General features: G+C 41.0%; 1 protein-coding gene across 5 annotated transcripts in view; it reads right to left on the bottom strand.

Moving 5' to 3' along the window:
* Positions 1-2,808: 2,808 nt before the first annotated feature.
* The window catches only part of NSF (N-ethylmaleimide sensitive factor, vesicle fusing ATPase), a 155,919-nt gene continuing 142,254 nt past the window's right edge, over positions 2,809-16,473 (bottom strand). For 3 of the 5 annotated variants that reach the window (XM_027081344.1, XM_027081343.1, XM_027081347.1), the window contains 4 exons: positions 10,177-10,311; positions 8,750-8,863; positions 4,925-4,980; positions 2,809-4,436 (listed from right to left, as the gene is read on the bottom strand). In XM_027081344.1, the coding sequence (XP_026937145.1) occupies positions 4,316-4,436; positions 4,925-4,980; positions 8,750-8,863; positions 10,177-10,311 (426 nt within the window). In that variant the 3' untranslated portion in view covers positions 2,809-4,315. Of the gene's footprint in view, positions 4,472-4,924; positions 4,981-8,749; positions 8,864-10,176; positions 10,312-16,473 lie in introns of all 5 variants that reach the window. The other 2 variants (XM_027081346.1, XM_027081345.1) reach the window with 2 other exon arrangements.

The raw sequence follows: 16,473 nt of genomic DNA, 5'->3' as shown, positions 1-16,473 counted from the left end.
ACCACAGGCAATCCTTTGGTCTTCAGACCTACCCATAAAATGTCACCTTCGGTTTACTTGGCACAGCAAAAATGTTTTCTCTTCCTTTTTCTTTCTCCTGATTTACCTTTAGTAGGAGTAAGTAAATTCATCTCACGTCACAGAAAAAACAACAGAAAAATAGAGGGGTCTGCCTTGTGCGGTGGAGATGGGCTGCCTGTGCTCTAACCTTAGATTAGGGATGGCTACTAGAAGTTCATGAACTTGCTTTTGCCCGTGACATGTCTTTATTTAGTACCTGAAAAGCTCAAATCACAAAAATGGTGGTTTCGGCTGTGCAATGAATCGGACGTGGAAAGGATACAGATCTCCCCGTCTCATGGAGCTGCTCATCTTTGTATTTCACTTTTACATGAAGCTAATACTCATCTACCCCAGTATTTTGGGCACTTTTTTTTTACCCTATAAAATCGCCAAATATTTAAATGGCCCCTGGTCACACTCACCAAGGCCATTGGTAATCCTTTCTATGATTAATTATATTCTATGATTTAAGAGAATACAGTTTATAGCAGTGCTTGAACATTTCGTTTCTCCATAAGCATGAATACTATTAAACATCTAAAAACAAGAGGAAGATCCGCCCCCCCAAAAAAAATCCAAAAGAAAGAAAAGAATATAATGGGAATCATTGTTATCTTTCAAAGCAGTATTATTTTATGAAGAAAGAAGGGAAGGGAAGTGTGTGAGAGAGTTCAAGGATGAGGGGATGAGGAACAAATAAAGGCAGAAGGAAGAAGCAAGGCTAGGGGAACGATGATGGTGAGATTATTCTAGGTGCGTCAGATGGTGGTGTCCAACGAGCCAACGGTGTATCCACACCGGCCCTGGGGATGTGGAAGTGTGCTAATGTGCGTGGCTCACCTACACGCACACACAAGTGAACTTATTTCAGCAAAATTATGGCTGCTATAGTGTCATCATTTCTCCTAGCTCAACAGAGGACTTTCTAGGAGGCAAAAAATGATCTTACCATTAATCTTATACTCCCCAAATGGAGTGACAGGTCAGCTGTGTGGAGAAAATTTCAGCTGGGAAAATTTCAAACCTGAATCCCCCTTGCAAACTGTCTCCGCTCCTTGGGATTCTTGCCAATCGCAGGCGCCATCTTCTGCATCTTAATGTCACGGTGTCCACACAGCACACGCCCTCTGTGGGCCCAGCTCCAAGACCCAGTCTCGGCACTGCTTGCCAGCTGAAGAGAAACTTTGGATCATTTTGCAATAACTTCTGAAATCTACATGCTTTTTCGAACTCTCGTACACACCTTTCCCAGTCACTTCTTTGAAGAGGCTTATGGATCAAGTTGCCAGGCAAGGAAGATGAAATCTTGCTTTTTCCTTCTGTGTTTGGGCTGGGTCGGTTGTTTATAGCTGACTCAGTGCTTCAGCAAGTCTGTTTACCAGGATTTGATTATTATACACACTTAAATCTGCTTCAAGACTTGTTGCTGAAACTTAGGGAGGCTGTTCACTGTAGTTTTTAGGATATGAAAAAGCCTTAAAGTAAAACAAATTTCAGGTTTGACCTTCATTATCCAGGTTTTCTGTGTTACATTAAAAAAAAAAAAGGTGTTTCAGGGAAGTTGTACAACTTTAGAAAGGATAAAAGAACCTCCTTTTCTGAGGTTTTAATTACATCTTCTGATAAAAAGTAGCCTGTTAACAGTTCATCCATAGAAGAAGAAATCTAAGGCAGCAGATAGTGGAGTCTCCTTTGCTTTATCACCAGGCCGTGCTGTAATCTCGAACGCTCTCTGCCCAGCATCGGCTTTGAAGAGTTCCGGGATGGCTTTAAGACGTTCTCAAGGCTACGCAGGGACCAGGTGACCTCAGGGTCCTCCTCCCAGGAGGGTGTGGACAGCTCCTGGGGAGCTGACCCTGCTGTTGGAGGAGCCCTGAGGTTGACCTCTCCCCACAAGCCTTGCTGATTTTCTGGGTGGCTTTTACTCCTAACCCGAGCCACCTCTAAGGATCGGGGTTTAGGCTAAAAGATCTGATAGCTCAGAAACATGCAAATGGATGAAGGATACCAAAACGAACCATGTGAAGAAATCTCACTGAGAGTGTTTGAGTCCCTTGGCTTGTACGTATCATAGGAAGGAGTAATTCTACTTGAGAAACAATTTTCCCTTCCGGTTTATTACTAACCCGCTTATGGCTTTGGTACACTTCAGTTTTCTAGTAAAGGGAAATAAGTAAAAGAGGTATAAAGATTCTTATTGTGCACTAACTTTATAAAATATGCTATCAATCTGTATTTCCTTTATTTATTTATTTTTACATCTTTATTGGAGTATAACTGCTTTACAATGGTGTGTTAGTTTCTGCTTTATAACAAAGTGAATCAGTTATACATATACATATGTCCCCATATCTCTTCCTTCTTGCGTCTCCCTCCCTCCCACCCTCCCTATCCCACCCCTCTAGGTGGTCACAAAGCACGGAGCTGATCTCCCTGTGCTATGCGGCTGTTTCCCACTAGCTATCTGTTTTGCATTTGGTAGTGTATATATGGCCACGCCACTCTCTCACGTCGTCCTAGCTTGCCCTTCCCCCTCCCCATATCCTCAAGTCCATTCTCTAGTAGGTCTCTGATTTTCCTTTAAATTAACTATATTTTCTGAATGATTAAAATCAGAGATTTTAAAATAAAAATCATCCATCTCCTTACACTAGTTAAAACAAGGAGGGGCTTTTCTGATCCCTTTCTTCATACACTCATATCAGTTATGTATATTGTTTTGTACAAAATATTTGGTCTACAGAATGTTTTCAAGTATATGTACTCTTTATTGCATTCCTTCATTTGCATTAAACAATATTTATATTTTTTCAATATAGTTTTGGACAAAACACAAAGACATTAACCTTATTTAACAAGACACATAAGTTAATACAATGTGTGCTGCTTTCATGGGAAGAGAAAAAAGAGGCAAGATCTAAAACAGATAAGGGAATCCAGGATATTGGCCACCAGCAATCACAGAATTTCACAATACAATCCACCTAAAAAAAACACAACAAAACAGCCACAAAATAAGCTAGGGATGAAAACCCAAAAGAAAGTAGTTGTGACATACAAGTCTACCGAAAATATACAGAGAGCAAGACCTAGAGATAATTTACCTTCTACCATGGGGACAGATGACATAGCTACACCCAAGTACCTGATGCGTGACAAGCCTTACAGGTGGTGTTAGGTACCTTCAGGTGGCTCCTGATTGCTTGTCCTAGAAGTTTAAGCAGCAACGGAGAGAGAGTGGCATGTTCCACAAGTCTCCTCACCAAACATGACGACCTGATCAAATGTCTTCAAACTCGGCTTACACCACCGTCCTCCTTCTCTTTGGAAGAAGTGCATAGTGGGGAAAGGAAACGTCTTCAGTGTATTGGAATGGATGTTAAAAGACTGAGGGGAGAGGACTAGAAAGTGGTTTATTTTTTCTGGAAAATAGTGTTTTATTTATGCTAGGTAGTACAGATAATTTAAAGGAAGGATACATTCTAAGTAAGTCATTAAGCTAAGGAAAAAGGAAAAGTGGTGATACTAGATAAGCCTTTAATATTAGACTAAGGGACTGACCCATCCAGAGTTGGACACTAATGAGTGCTGAGAGGGTTTTAAGTTACTTTCATGACGCCTTTCTGTTTAGGGGTGTGTGCTTTTTCCATACACATCTCTCACAAGCTGTTAACAACATCTACCAAATGGTAATGATTAGCATATCTCTTGCCACAGAGCAAATTACTTATATTAAGGGGGTGTCACAGCCAACATGGTAATAATCTGACTTTCTGTTAAGAAAGATCTCCTGACTGCAACTTGGAAACATCTCTGAAAATGACTGAGAACAGCATCTTAGAAATTCAAAGCCCTGTTTCTTTAGGCAAAGATAACCAGGCTTCCGGGAGAACCTTTAACCGTATATCCAATTACCTTTAGTGTTAGCACAAGGAAGTCACAAAATAATCCCTTTGAACCCATACCTCTATTCACTGCTCCTGGTTTACATGTAGAAAGTCTTCCTTCTACTCCGTGAACTGCTGTGTTGCAACATCGTTGAGTTTATTGAGAGTTTTTGGCTGACGGTGGTGGTAGGGAGCTTAGAATGTGTAGTGTTCACAAGCACAGTATGTTTCCCACGTTTAAAGACTGAGCAAGAAGGAATCGGCTTGCACGGAAAGGTGAGCACAGCATATTCTAAAGCAAATCTATACCTTCCACAAAACTGGGTATCTCAATAAGCACAAGGAAGCGAGTTTCACTGCACTAATCATGCAGAGCGAGCACGTGTTGAAGGTAGGGAACATTTCACTTTGTCCAGTATCTTGAGTAAGTCGAGTGAAGATCCCAGGCCACCTTCACCTTGGTCCCTTTCCTTGGTCACTTTGTATCTGAAAATAGTTCATTTTCAAAGTCGAGGGGGCTACTGAAAAAGACATATCCAAAACACAAAAAACAGATGACGGTCTGCAAAAAGCCGTTCATCACAAAACCACACTAAAAGCTTCTTAGTGGCTTTTCTACATTTTTCACTATGTATTTGCTATTAGATGAGCATTTCACAAAAGAAAGTGGTTATGCTCCATGCAATTTAAAAGCAGGTTCCAATAAATATGTACCACTGAGCTTTTTCCTGCCTTGTGACAAGGAAGTTTTGCAAAGCAGGACAGGGAGAGCAAACCAAAAGTACAACCCATTTCCTTGCTTGGTCTCCTAGACCTACAACACAGCCAAGAATTCTAATAAATGGAAACAAAGTTGTCCAAGAGAGGTTGAGAATTCAAATTCACATGCACTGTACAGCAACTCTTAGAATAGGCACATGGGTTTAAAAGAGTGGGAAGTCTGGCTGGCGGTCTTAAGTGTCGCATGTACTTACGCTCCTTCTTCTCTCAAGAGGGCCAAGAATTTTCTCACACGGTATTCAGGATCCATCTAAACACATCAGAAGAAATAAAGACAACGGGTTAGTGGTGCCTTCTAATAACGATGCACTTACTTCATGCCAAGAAAATGATCGGGTTTATACTTCCTTAGCGCTTTGCTGAGTCACAGAAATGTGTTACCTCCTCCTTGACCAGTATTCTGATACACAGCAAAGCAGACTGTGTCACTCAAGGGAAGTGAATGGGATTTCCCAGCATAGAGAATCGCCATGCACGAGGTTGCGAATGACCCAGCTGGTCATCCACAGGCACCTCAGTTGAGCGCTCCCTTAGCTAGCACCGGGTGAGGAGGCAGCACTGAGAGGCACCAAGTGTGAGACCGGGGCTGCCCATTCATGGGGGTGCACACGGCATCCAATCCACAGGGTTCATCGAAGGCATCAAAGTAAGACCCAAACTGAAGAAACCAATTGGTGTTGATTAAGCAACTAGAAAATAGCTTATTAACTCTATATAATGGACACTTGAGCTTTTCTTAGCCTTGGTCTCTCTTGCATAGTTTCTTCTTTGCAATTAATGAAAAAAATTGTGCTGAAACTAAAAAAAAAAAGAACAGTGGGGCTGATTCCTCTGACATGCTCTCTGGATAATCCGGGTCTCTTGTGACTGAGAACCACATTGTGAGTCTAAAAAAAAGATGGGGGAGTTAGTTCTGGCTCAGGTTGTAGGTTCAGGTTGTTATTATTAATTATCCCTACTCATTTTCATTTCATATTCATATTTCTACTAATTTGTTTAATTATATTCTCATTGGTCCACCAGAGATGTGAAGTAATCTAAAAAATGATCATTAGAAACATCTTTAATGGGGCTCCCCTGGTGGCGCAGTGGTTAAGAATCCGCCTGGCCAATGCAGGGGACATGGGTTCGAGCCCTGGTCCGGGAAGATCCCACATGCTGCGGAGCAACGAAGCCCGTGAGCCACAAATACTGAGCCTGTGCTCTAGAGCCCACGTGCCACAACTACCGAGCCCGCGTGCCACAACCACTGAAGCCTGCGCGCCTAGAGCCTGTGCTCCACAACAAGAGAAGCCACCGCAATGAAAAGCCCGCGCACTGCAACGAAGAGTAGCCCCCACTCGCCACAACTAGAGAAAACCCTGCGTGCAGCAACGAAAACCCAATGCAGCCAAAAATAAACAAATTTATAAAAATTTAATTCCTTAGGATTAATTTTTATTGTAAGAAACACAATAAATTTTTATTGTAAGAAACACACCTAACTTTTAAAAAATGTTCCAGGGCAAGGAGTCTGTTTCCCAAGAGGGAACTCCCTGCCCTCCAGGAATAGCTTTCAAATGCTCAGTGCAGCTGTGGGTAAATGTGCAATTGGACTCCCCCCTCCAACCACTATTTTTTTTTTTTAAGATTTCTTCTCTTCTGTCCCAGAAAAACATCTGAACAGAAGTTTCAAATGTATCAAAGTTAAGAGGTCAGACTACAAAGGACTAAGAAAAAGTGTGAATATTTAACAAGAGAAACATTTTTCCTCTTTGGGAATAGAATTACATATGAGTCAATTGTCAAGTTCTTTAAAAAAAATGGAACTGGCTGGAGTTCCGCTGTAGTCAGTACTTGCAGGTCTTTGCCCATTAAATATATTTAATATGTGTGAGCAAGGACTTACTGACTTGCCTGTAGCTATGGAATTAAAAGTCAAGAGAAAGGGAGGAAAAAAGTAATCTAGATAAATGACTTTATTCCCTCAGGTGACATCCAGTCAGAGCAGATCCTCAGCACTGTGCAAGTTTTAACAGAATTGTGTATAGTGAACAGAGAGGTAACATGACTTACATTCTGCTAAACTACATGCCTCTTCACTTAGGCTCGGTCTCTCTAAGGCAGATCTAAAGAGAATTCACTCAGCTGCACCAAATCCATTTGATGTGAAGGGGTTCAAACTCAGAGGCCTATGAAGTGTCAGTCGCTGAAGATTAGGCCTGAGTGCCCCACTCTCACTTTCCACCCCACATACAGAGGAAGCATTAACTTGATCACTGACCGGTGGGCATCAAAGGAAGAGGAAGGGGTAGGGATTGGGGAGAAAAACCCACATAGTTTCTTCTATGCAATTATTGAAAAAAAATTGTGCTGAAACTTAAAAATTGAAGAGTAGAGCTGACTATCTGACAAATTTATCTTTTCCAAGCAAAGAGCCAATGTATATGCACCTTTACCAAGAATAATCCTAAGCAAAGTGGTTTGTCTGTAACTTTAATTTACTGCTCAAAATGAAAAATAAATAAATTGGCTTTAAAAAGAGTCCAGCTGAAAGTTCAGTAAATTAAACTTTAGGTTTCTGAAAGCTACAATTTTATTTTAAAATAAATTTACCGGACTTCCCTGGTGGCGCAGTGGTTAAGAATCCGCCTGCCAATGCAGGGGACACGGGTTCGAGCCCTGGTCCAGGAAGATCCCACATGCCATGGGGCAACTAAGCCCGTGTGCCACAAATACTGAGCCTGTGCTCTAGAGCCCACAAGCCACAACTACTGAGCCCGTGTGCCACAGCTCCTGAAGCCCATGTGCCTAGAGCCCATGTTCCACAGCAAGAGAAGCCACCGCAATGAGAAGCCCACGCACCACAACAAAGAGTAGCCCCTGCTCGCCACAACTAGAGAAAGCCTGCGCACAGCAATGAAGACCCAATGCAGCCAAAATTAAATAAAAATAAAATAAATAAATTTATATAAAAAAAAGAAATTCACCAGCAAAGATTAAAAAGCATTTGCTTCGTGATTCCAATTTGTTATTGGTCCAAGAGCCTATTTCAGAAGTAAGTGAAACTTAAATTTCACCCCATCCACCCACAGCTCGCACTGCTGGAAGAGCAGGACTGAGCATAATACATGACTCTCAGAATGCAGCCAGCCTGTCCACCTAAGACCTGGGAGAGATTCATTCAACGGAAGTTTACTGAGTGCCCAACTATGTGTCCAGTTCTGTTCCAGGGGCTGTGGATTTAGTAGGGAGTGAGAGCCAAGGTCCCTGAACTCACAAAGCTTGGAAGTGATTTATTATCTAACTAGTATGTCAGATAAGGACAAAAAGACACAGGATGTGCACACGGAGGGGTGGAGTTACAAAAAGAAGAAAGGGAAGTTGCCCGTAGACGTGAGAAAGTCCCAAAGAGGTTTCATCTGTTTTTGCCCAGGCAGTAGCCAGGGCCTTAGTTTTCTATGTGATCCTGGACGCTTCAACCCTACAGTAGTTTGCATAAAATTTCTAGGAGCCCTGCCAGGGGAGAATATACACAGCTTAAGTCTAATCTGTACACTCAATTACCTTGTCCCTTGAAACTGTCTCCCAGGCCCCTTTTGGTGTCTGTGCGTCGCTTCCTGACCTCTGATGGACAACGCCATCCCACCCCCCGACCCCTGTAGATAACTGGCTGTGACCCTGCATAACTCATTGACAAACCGGTGGGACACTCAGGACCCTCACCTCTAAAATGAGGGGGCAGCAGAACAATTGTTCTTTTAAGTCCTTTCTAGTTCGAAGATCTAGTGACTCCCTAAATTAAAACTTAAAGTAACTCTATATTCTTTTCTTCTATTTTTGAATTTTAAGAAGTAGGAAAGAAAAGTACCAATAAGTTATTGTTTGATCTCAGAAGCAGGCTACTAACACCAACCTGATTCTGGAAATAATATAAAAGAATTATAATTTAAAACCTCAGCGAGAGGGAATGATAAAAACTCTTGGGATATATCGTGAAGCTTCTATGTCTGAACCATACGGAGAAGCAAGCATCTTACCTGTAGGGACATCTCGATCAACATTAGTAACTTCTTGATTCCTATCCACACCTTCTTCCCTTTGACTTGCTGTGCAATTGTGGTGCGTTCTTTATCCCTGAAGTTGCCCAACAGCTACAAAAACAACAAAAAAAAACGAAAGCACTTCTGTAAGTGCATCAACAACATTAGTTAATTCCCACATTTACCCTTAAAAGAACAGTGATAAGAACTACCTAACTGGTTCAAGCTGACAGAATTCTCTCATATTTTAAAATCTAACCTGACTTGCCTGAGATCCATTAGCTGCAATCATGAAAATGAAAACTGGTATCCTAAGCTCTGTTTTCTTACGGACCTTGATTATAATTTAGAGATATATTTGCTGGGGGAAAAATAGCTCCAATCCATAATAAATATCAGTTAAAATTTTTAACATTCCTTTCTAGGAATAATCTGTTATGTGTCAAAGCAGACTAAATTTAATTCTCTTACTCAACCCCAGCACAAAAACTGCTCAAACAGGTAAGCTGGAAACATTTATCATATAGATAGTTTCTATTTTGTTGGGAATATGCCCCAATTGTATGGGTCTTGAGGATTTTAAGAAGCCTTCCTGGGCTTCCCTGGTGGCGCAGTGGTTGAGAGTCTGCCTGCCGGTGCAGGGGACACGGGTTCGTGCCCCAGTCCGGGAGGATCCCACATGCCGCGGAGCGGCTGGGCCCGTGAGCCATGGCCGCTGAGCCTGCGCATCTGGAGCCTGTGCTCCGCGACGGGAAAGGCCACAACAGTGAGAGGCCCGCGTACCGCAAAAAAAAAAAAACAAACAAAAAGAAGCCTTCCTGACTCACTGCTGAACAAGTCACTAGATAATATTTTCTAACACCTCATCAAGTCATTTGTGCACATTGATATTAATCAAAAGTTTAATAAAGGATATATATTTTTTAAAATTAAAGACTATGTTATCCTCAAAAAAATATTTCCACATTATGAACTTGTTAATAAAGGGGTTGCTTTTACTTCTATAGCTTTTTTCAAGTTTCTAAGGCTTTAACCATTGCTCCAATTTATTAAATGCAAGTAAATGGGCTGAAAGCAACTATGAATAACTGAATTTTCTATTTCTTGATTACTCTCCTCCCTCGCCCCATTCCAAGTTTCTGGTCCATGTAATCTATATGCATTAGTGATGCTGGGCACAAAGTAATTCACTCCTGGCAGTTTGTATGCTGCTTCCACCAAGGAATGAGGAATTACTTCACTCTCACTTATATTTATCTCTTCTTCCTCTAATTCCTGAAAGTGACTGCAGGTGTATCCCAGGTTCCGTGTTCTAGGTTAACATAGAAACTAAACACCAGGTGCGATGTCTGGGGCACCCTTAGCATTAATCCAGCCTCAATTCCTTTCTTTGAACGGTGTGCACTCCACTGGCTCATTCTCACCTCCAAAGCCTCTAGCAGCTGCTCTCCTGTGGCAATGCTGGGCACATGGATGGTGGTGCTGAAGGCGTTAAGCATTTCCATCTCCTGAAGGACATCTTTGCGGCTCGTGGTCCCAATGATAAGAAGCTTGCGGCCCTGATCATAGGGAGAAAATGTGTTAAAACACATGCGAAACGACTGATTAGGAAACTAGAGTAAGCCTGAACAATATCCATTTATTTAATCGCAGAAATGCAAATGATTAGGCAAAAGAGAAGGAAAAAAATTCAGAATTGTCCTCTTGAAAACCCTTCTTTTTGGGGCCGTGCTGCGCGGCATGTGGGATCTTAGTTCCTGCCTGCAGTGGAAGCGCAGAGTCTTAACCACTAGACCGCCAAGGAAGTCCCTTGAAAATCTTAAAAAAATGTATCAACAACATGATTCAGAAAGAGCAACACTTTCTTCAGCACGTGGTTCAGAAAGAGGCAACTGTTCTTTCTCCTTATCCATATCAATAACATCATCGATCAGTAAATCAGGAAGATACACAAACCAAACAGCAAGATACCTGAGTATATGTTTGTAATTCATTTTTCACAGCCAACATAGTATCAATATATGTATGGTTGGGAAAAAAATGAAATGAATGAATGGAAACCCCATGCCACCCACTTAGCAAGGCTTTATTACGGTTTTTAGGAGAGGTAGGATAATAATAATAGCTTACATTTATGCAGCAGTTAACTGTGAAAGGCATGGTGCCAAGTGCTTTACATAATTGTCTCACTTAATATCTTTAATTTCTTTTTAATTTTTAACCCCAAAATATACAAGGCATGTTAAAACTATAGCAGGCCTAGGCCACCATTCCTGATTCCCTCTCTCCAGAAGCAACCATTTTCTACTCTCTTAGTTTCTTTTCTTGTATTTACTTCCTTATCTTTAAATAACAATGGTACACTATTATTTTGATTTTTCTTTTCAGCTCTAAATATTATTTCCTGAATTCCTATTATGGAAGAGGGAGAGTTAATATTAATTTTGCACAGCCCCCCACCCCAATATGTCCTTTTTCTCATCCTTCCAATTATTTCACAGTCTTTAGTTAAATCTATATTCAGTATTTATTATGATTATATAAATATGATTTACAGCTAAGCCATGTAGTGTACTATTAAATTTCCTTTCTTGGGCAACATTTTGTTTTTATTAGAGTTAATAATTGCCATTCCCCCCCCAACCCCTTTGCTTAGTTTATCAAATACTTACCACAAGTTCATCCCAAACAAATACAGACACGGATATCATACCAATATGTTCACACATGTTAGGGAATTTTAAAGTTTTGGCTGTTTTTTCTCAAAGACATTCCCCTCCTGGAGTCCTCTGTTCTCAAAGTTCAATCTGAACTGACTGTTCTCTAGGCCTGCTGCACAGCTGTAGCCCTAGAACTTTCTTCTCTCCTCTGTTAGATCCCCTGTCTCCTCACCTTCCTTTGTTTTTTCATTTATTCTCTCTTTCCATGGTACATATACTTCAAAAGCTTCCTGAGAAAGGGTGTATGGGAGGTAAAAATTTTAAGACCTGGAAATGCCTTTATTCCACCCTTAATACTGTACACTTTATACTTGATAGTTTGGCTAGGTATAGAGAACAAGGTTAGAAACAATTTTCCCCACAGAATTTTCAAGGCATTGTTCTATTGTCTTTTAATTTTCAGTATTGCTGACTAGAAGACTGATGCCATTCTGATTTTCTGACTCATTGTTTCTAACTTTTAAAAATAAATACAATTTTAAAAGAATCTTTTCTTTATCCGTATGTTCTATAAGTTATGAACCTTGAGATAAGTCACTCTTTCTTGTTTACTGAATGTTTCTTTTTTTTAAAAATTACATCCTATTATATTTCATGGATACTACCTTTTAGATCTCTGTGAATACTACACATTTTAAAAAATGTTTTCTTCTTTTCTCTGCTTTGTCTCCTGTGAGTTCCTTTTTCTTTTCTTTCCTTTTTTTTTTTTCTTATTTGTTCATTGGTGGTTTTCTTCAAGTGTCTGGTGATTGTTGGATTACTATTCATACTTAAGAGTTGAACTAGTGACTGGAAGCTCTGAGAGCTTCATGATAGGATGATAAGACTTGGCTGATTACTGGGCGTCTCTCAAAGGTCAGGATGTGTACATTTTCCCCGGAGAATCTTCCAGTCTCCTTCCTGAGGGTTATGGAGACTAGTTCCCAACATACTGCATGGGAGTCGATGGGGGAAGGAGTCTGGGTACCTCACCACTCAATATGGAGACTTCCATTTACTCCTATTTGCAGTATGGCACCTCTTTAGATCAATCTCTCATTCAGTGTCCATTATAATCCTAAGAATTAAGTATGAGCATTATCTCTATTTTACTGATGAAGCTACTGAGTCTTATAGATTTAACTAATTTGTTCACGGTCTAATAACTAATAAATGATGGAGCCAGGAATGGAAACCAGATCCAGAATCCAAAATTGTATACTGCCTTTTTTCACGAAGAAAAACACGTTTTAAAAATGTTTACTCAGAAAACAGAAGAGGAATCGATTTTAAACTATGCCACTAGATTTATGATACACACTCATTCCACAGATAAGCCTTTAATACAATTAAACCTTTCACAGGTCTTAGAAGCCAGGGCATTAAAATAAATGAGAAAATTTAAAAATTATGTGAAAATTAAATTAAATGTAGGAAAAGATTTTAAGAAATTGAAGATCAGATGCCAAAACAATTTCAATTGGGGTTTTGTAAATATTAAACCACTATTGCTAATAAGGTGTGCTAGCCTTCCTCAGTCTTACTGATTGCTTTTGTCCATCTGTTGTGCCAAGAATGGATGATGCACCAACATAAACAAAGGCCTACCAAAGAAACAAGGTTGAGGCTTTCTGGTATAATTAGTAATTGGCATACCAAATGCCTGTGCAAAGACTGTGAGAGAGAAGTATACCTCTGAAGTATACACTTAAAGGGTAATCATTGTTATTATTCAAGAAACCCACTAGCTAAAAATCAAACACATTGTCAACAGACCTTTACCAAGCTCCTGGATGAATACGGAACAGACCTTGTATATACAGAGAGACAGATACAAAACAGATCATTATAATACAATACGGAAAGGTAGAGGTATTGCACATAGAATGTCATGGTAGAGGGAAGAAACGTGTGGCAGAGAAACATCTTCTTTTTCTCTGGAGGAGACAATATCTGAACTGAGTCTTAAGGAGTGAGTGGGGTGATTAGGAGACGAAGGGGAAGGACATCCAAGCCAGAAGGAGCAGAAACAGATAAATCCAAAGGCAAAAAAACAAAAACAAAAACTGGGGTGCTGGGGTAATTACGAACACATAAAGACATATAAGCTTCTACTATGTAACAGAAAAGTGGTGCATTTACACTCGAACTATTTTTCAACTATTTTAAAATTCTGTTTGTAAACTGAGGAACATATCCTTGAAGGCTCATAGATGCCAAAAGCCACACAGGCTGGTATATCTTCATTACAATTAAAGATAACTGTTACTTTGCTTTTTTCCTTAGGTTTTTAATGTTCCAGAGTCCATAATTCAAACCCCCTCATCTTGCCCCTCTCTTACAGAGGACAACACTGGCCCTAGAAGAATGGCTTCTTACCCATTCCCAAAGGCTGGAATTGCCATTTTCCTAGTGAAACTTTGTCTTATGTTACCAGTGACTATGCTCTCCAGAGTGTTAAGACTGGGAAATGTAGAGCAACTTATAATGGAGATGTTAACTTATGTTCTGCTTTTCTTCTTGTTTAACAAGACTGCAAACACTGCAGAGAGGTCATGACCCAGGGAAGCTCAGGCCTTGACTTGCTGGCATCATCCTTAAGAAAACACTGAAAACGTTACCAAATAATTAAATTGTGCTGGGTCATTCTGTATATTAATTAGTGGTAATACTCGTGAGGACGCTTTACCATGAAAAACCAGCTCTGAATATATTATCATAAATCACACTGGAGAACATTTTGGAGAAAAAGTTGCCAGCAGCATGAAATGAGAAGGCCAGCTTTAAAAATAAAAGTAGAGCTTAACCCAGAAAGAGAAATCCAACTACTAGTGGCTACTAGTCTGAGTCTATAACGCCAAAACATGCCCCTTGATGGAAAGAAAAAAAGCTGAGCGACAACTTACTTGGAAAAAATTGTTCCCAGCATACTCTTCACTGAGATTTTCTAGTCCTGATGCAATAAAGAAAAGGCCTAAATAAAACGACTATCTGCCAATCGGATTATGATAAACATTGTTCCAAGGTTAAATAAGTATTAGTTAACTAATTCTTAGTACCATAAGAAGCAACTCAGGTGAAAACATTACCATGAAAAAGGCAGGGCTCAGTCAGGTGTTGATCCTTCAGAAAAACCACTTCTTTACATGATGAAGAATGAGCCAAGTACTAAGCAGTATCTAAGCCTTTTGCCACACAAAGGACTAACCAGATAATCCACACCCTTTCATAGGTCCTCCCCATTGATTGGCCCCAATAAACTGATTTGCAACAAAAGTTCATGTGGAAGAAAGCTTTTTTTCCCTCCCTTAAATAAAAATGCCACCAATATAATACTGCAGTGAAATGGAAGGGCTGATTTTAACCTGCTAACAAAAGTAAAGTCAGTTATGCAGTAAAGAAAGGCCAATTATTTCCATATCATTCAATGCTGAGCAAGGGCAATACACCCTTGCTAAGAAGAATGAACCGTGAACAACTGGAAACCCTGAAATGGATTAAGAAGTGAGTGTGCCGGGGGCCTTAAACTTTATTTTCTCGTTGTAAGAATTTGAGGCTTTTGTAAACAAAAGTGAAATTTTTCAGAATTCAGAATTTATAAGCCAAGTTAAAGATAAAATAGGTTAGTTGATCAGACCATTAACATGAATTGACTCTGTTCAGGTATTTATGGAATTATGAGATTCAGTTTGTGCCTCTCAAGTGAGTACAATCTGGCTGGGGAGACCGAGTAAATATTCAGGGACCACTGCCAAGCAACACACCAGCAAACACCAATGTATAACGGCTGAGGGGACACAGCTGATGGGCACAGCTTCACTGGCATGGGGTCATCCGGGAAGATTCCTACAGTATCATAGAGACACTGATGAAGAGGAGGCCCTGGAGGAGAAGGGACAGGCCTTCCATGCTCCTAATTCCCATGTGGGTGGTGGAGGCAGCTGAGCCAGAGCCCTCAGGGCTGAAAACGAAGTCTTTTTAGAGAGATGGGGAGTAGGCAGCGGACAAAAGGAAGACTCAGAATGCCAAACTAGAAAGGAGATTTAGTATAAAAAGCAACAGGAAACTAAAGAAGGTGCTGGAGGAGGAAGAACTGTGATGACGAGAAAGATGATCCCAGCAGCTTCATGCCGGGCAGTCCAGCAGCCTGTGAGGGGGCTGCTGTGGGAAAGACGGCTCTGAGAAAGGGTCTCAGAGTGAGCGCGCCTGGGAAGGGTCGGCGCCTCATCATCAGTGATGCACACACGTGCCTTCCATTTCAACGCAAGCCCAGGGTGGGCAGAAAGCAAGGGAGGAGAGGCAAGTCCCCTGATGGACAGGTGGCTTGGTACCATACAAAAAGTACAGGCTCCACCATTCATAGCTGAGTGATTTGGGCTAGATTACTGAACTTCTCAGCACCTGTTTCATCCTTAACCATAAAAACGGGATTAAAAATCCTACCTACTTGTCAGAGTAGAACATGAGGTGAGAATGTGTGGGAGAGGGAGGCCTTTGCCATCACTGTCAGAGGAGGCAGGAGTGAAAGGAAGTGAGTGCTTGAACGATGGTCTTGAGAGGAACCTGAAAAACTGTCCTCTGCCTGGGATGTCAGGAATCTATGACATCGGGCTGGGTGGGCGAGCAGTGGGGCACCTGAGAATTCCTCTCTTCCCAACAATGCACGGCACTGGCCGCAAACGATGCCAAGAGAGTGCATTCTCCCAGAAGGCCAAGATTCACTCTGCGTTAGGGGGAGATGAGCGCGCCGATCTTCAGCTTAACGACAGTTAGTCAAGGCCCAGACGAGGCCTGAAGCTAAAGATCAAACGCCCCTCAGAAGCAGCCGTGACAGCAGGTTGAGGGTGAGGGGCCTCGGTGAGAGGCAGGGACTCTGAGGAAGAAATCAGCTCAGGGCAGAGGATGTGAAGCTTTTCTGGTAAGAGGTGCTTCAGTTTGTCACACTAGCTTCATTCTTGAAATGGGAGTAATGTCTGATATTTTAACTTAGTTTGTTATTATTCAGTGCAGATTAAATAAAAA

The sequence above is a fragment of the Aethalodelphis obliquidens genome, unplaced genomic scaffold (genome assembly GCF_003676395.1).
Source record: "Aethalodelphis obliquidens isolate GAN/ISIS:26980383/991018 unplaced genomic scaffold, ASM367639v1 scaffold44, whole genome shotgun sequence".
Taxonomy (NCBI): Eukaryota; Metazoa; Chordata; class Mammalia; order Artiodactyla; family Delphinidae; genus Aethalodelphis; species Aethalodelphis obliquidens.
The sequence above is the reverse complement of the archived record's forward strand: the minus strand, read 5'-3'. Positions and strand labels throughout refer to the sequence as shown.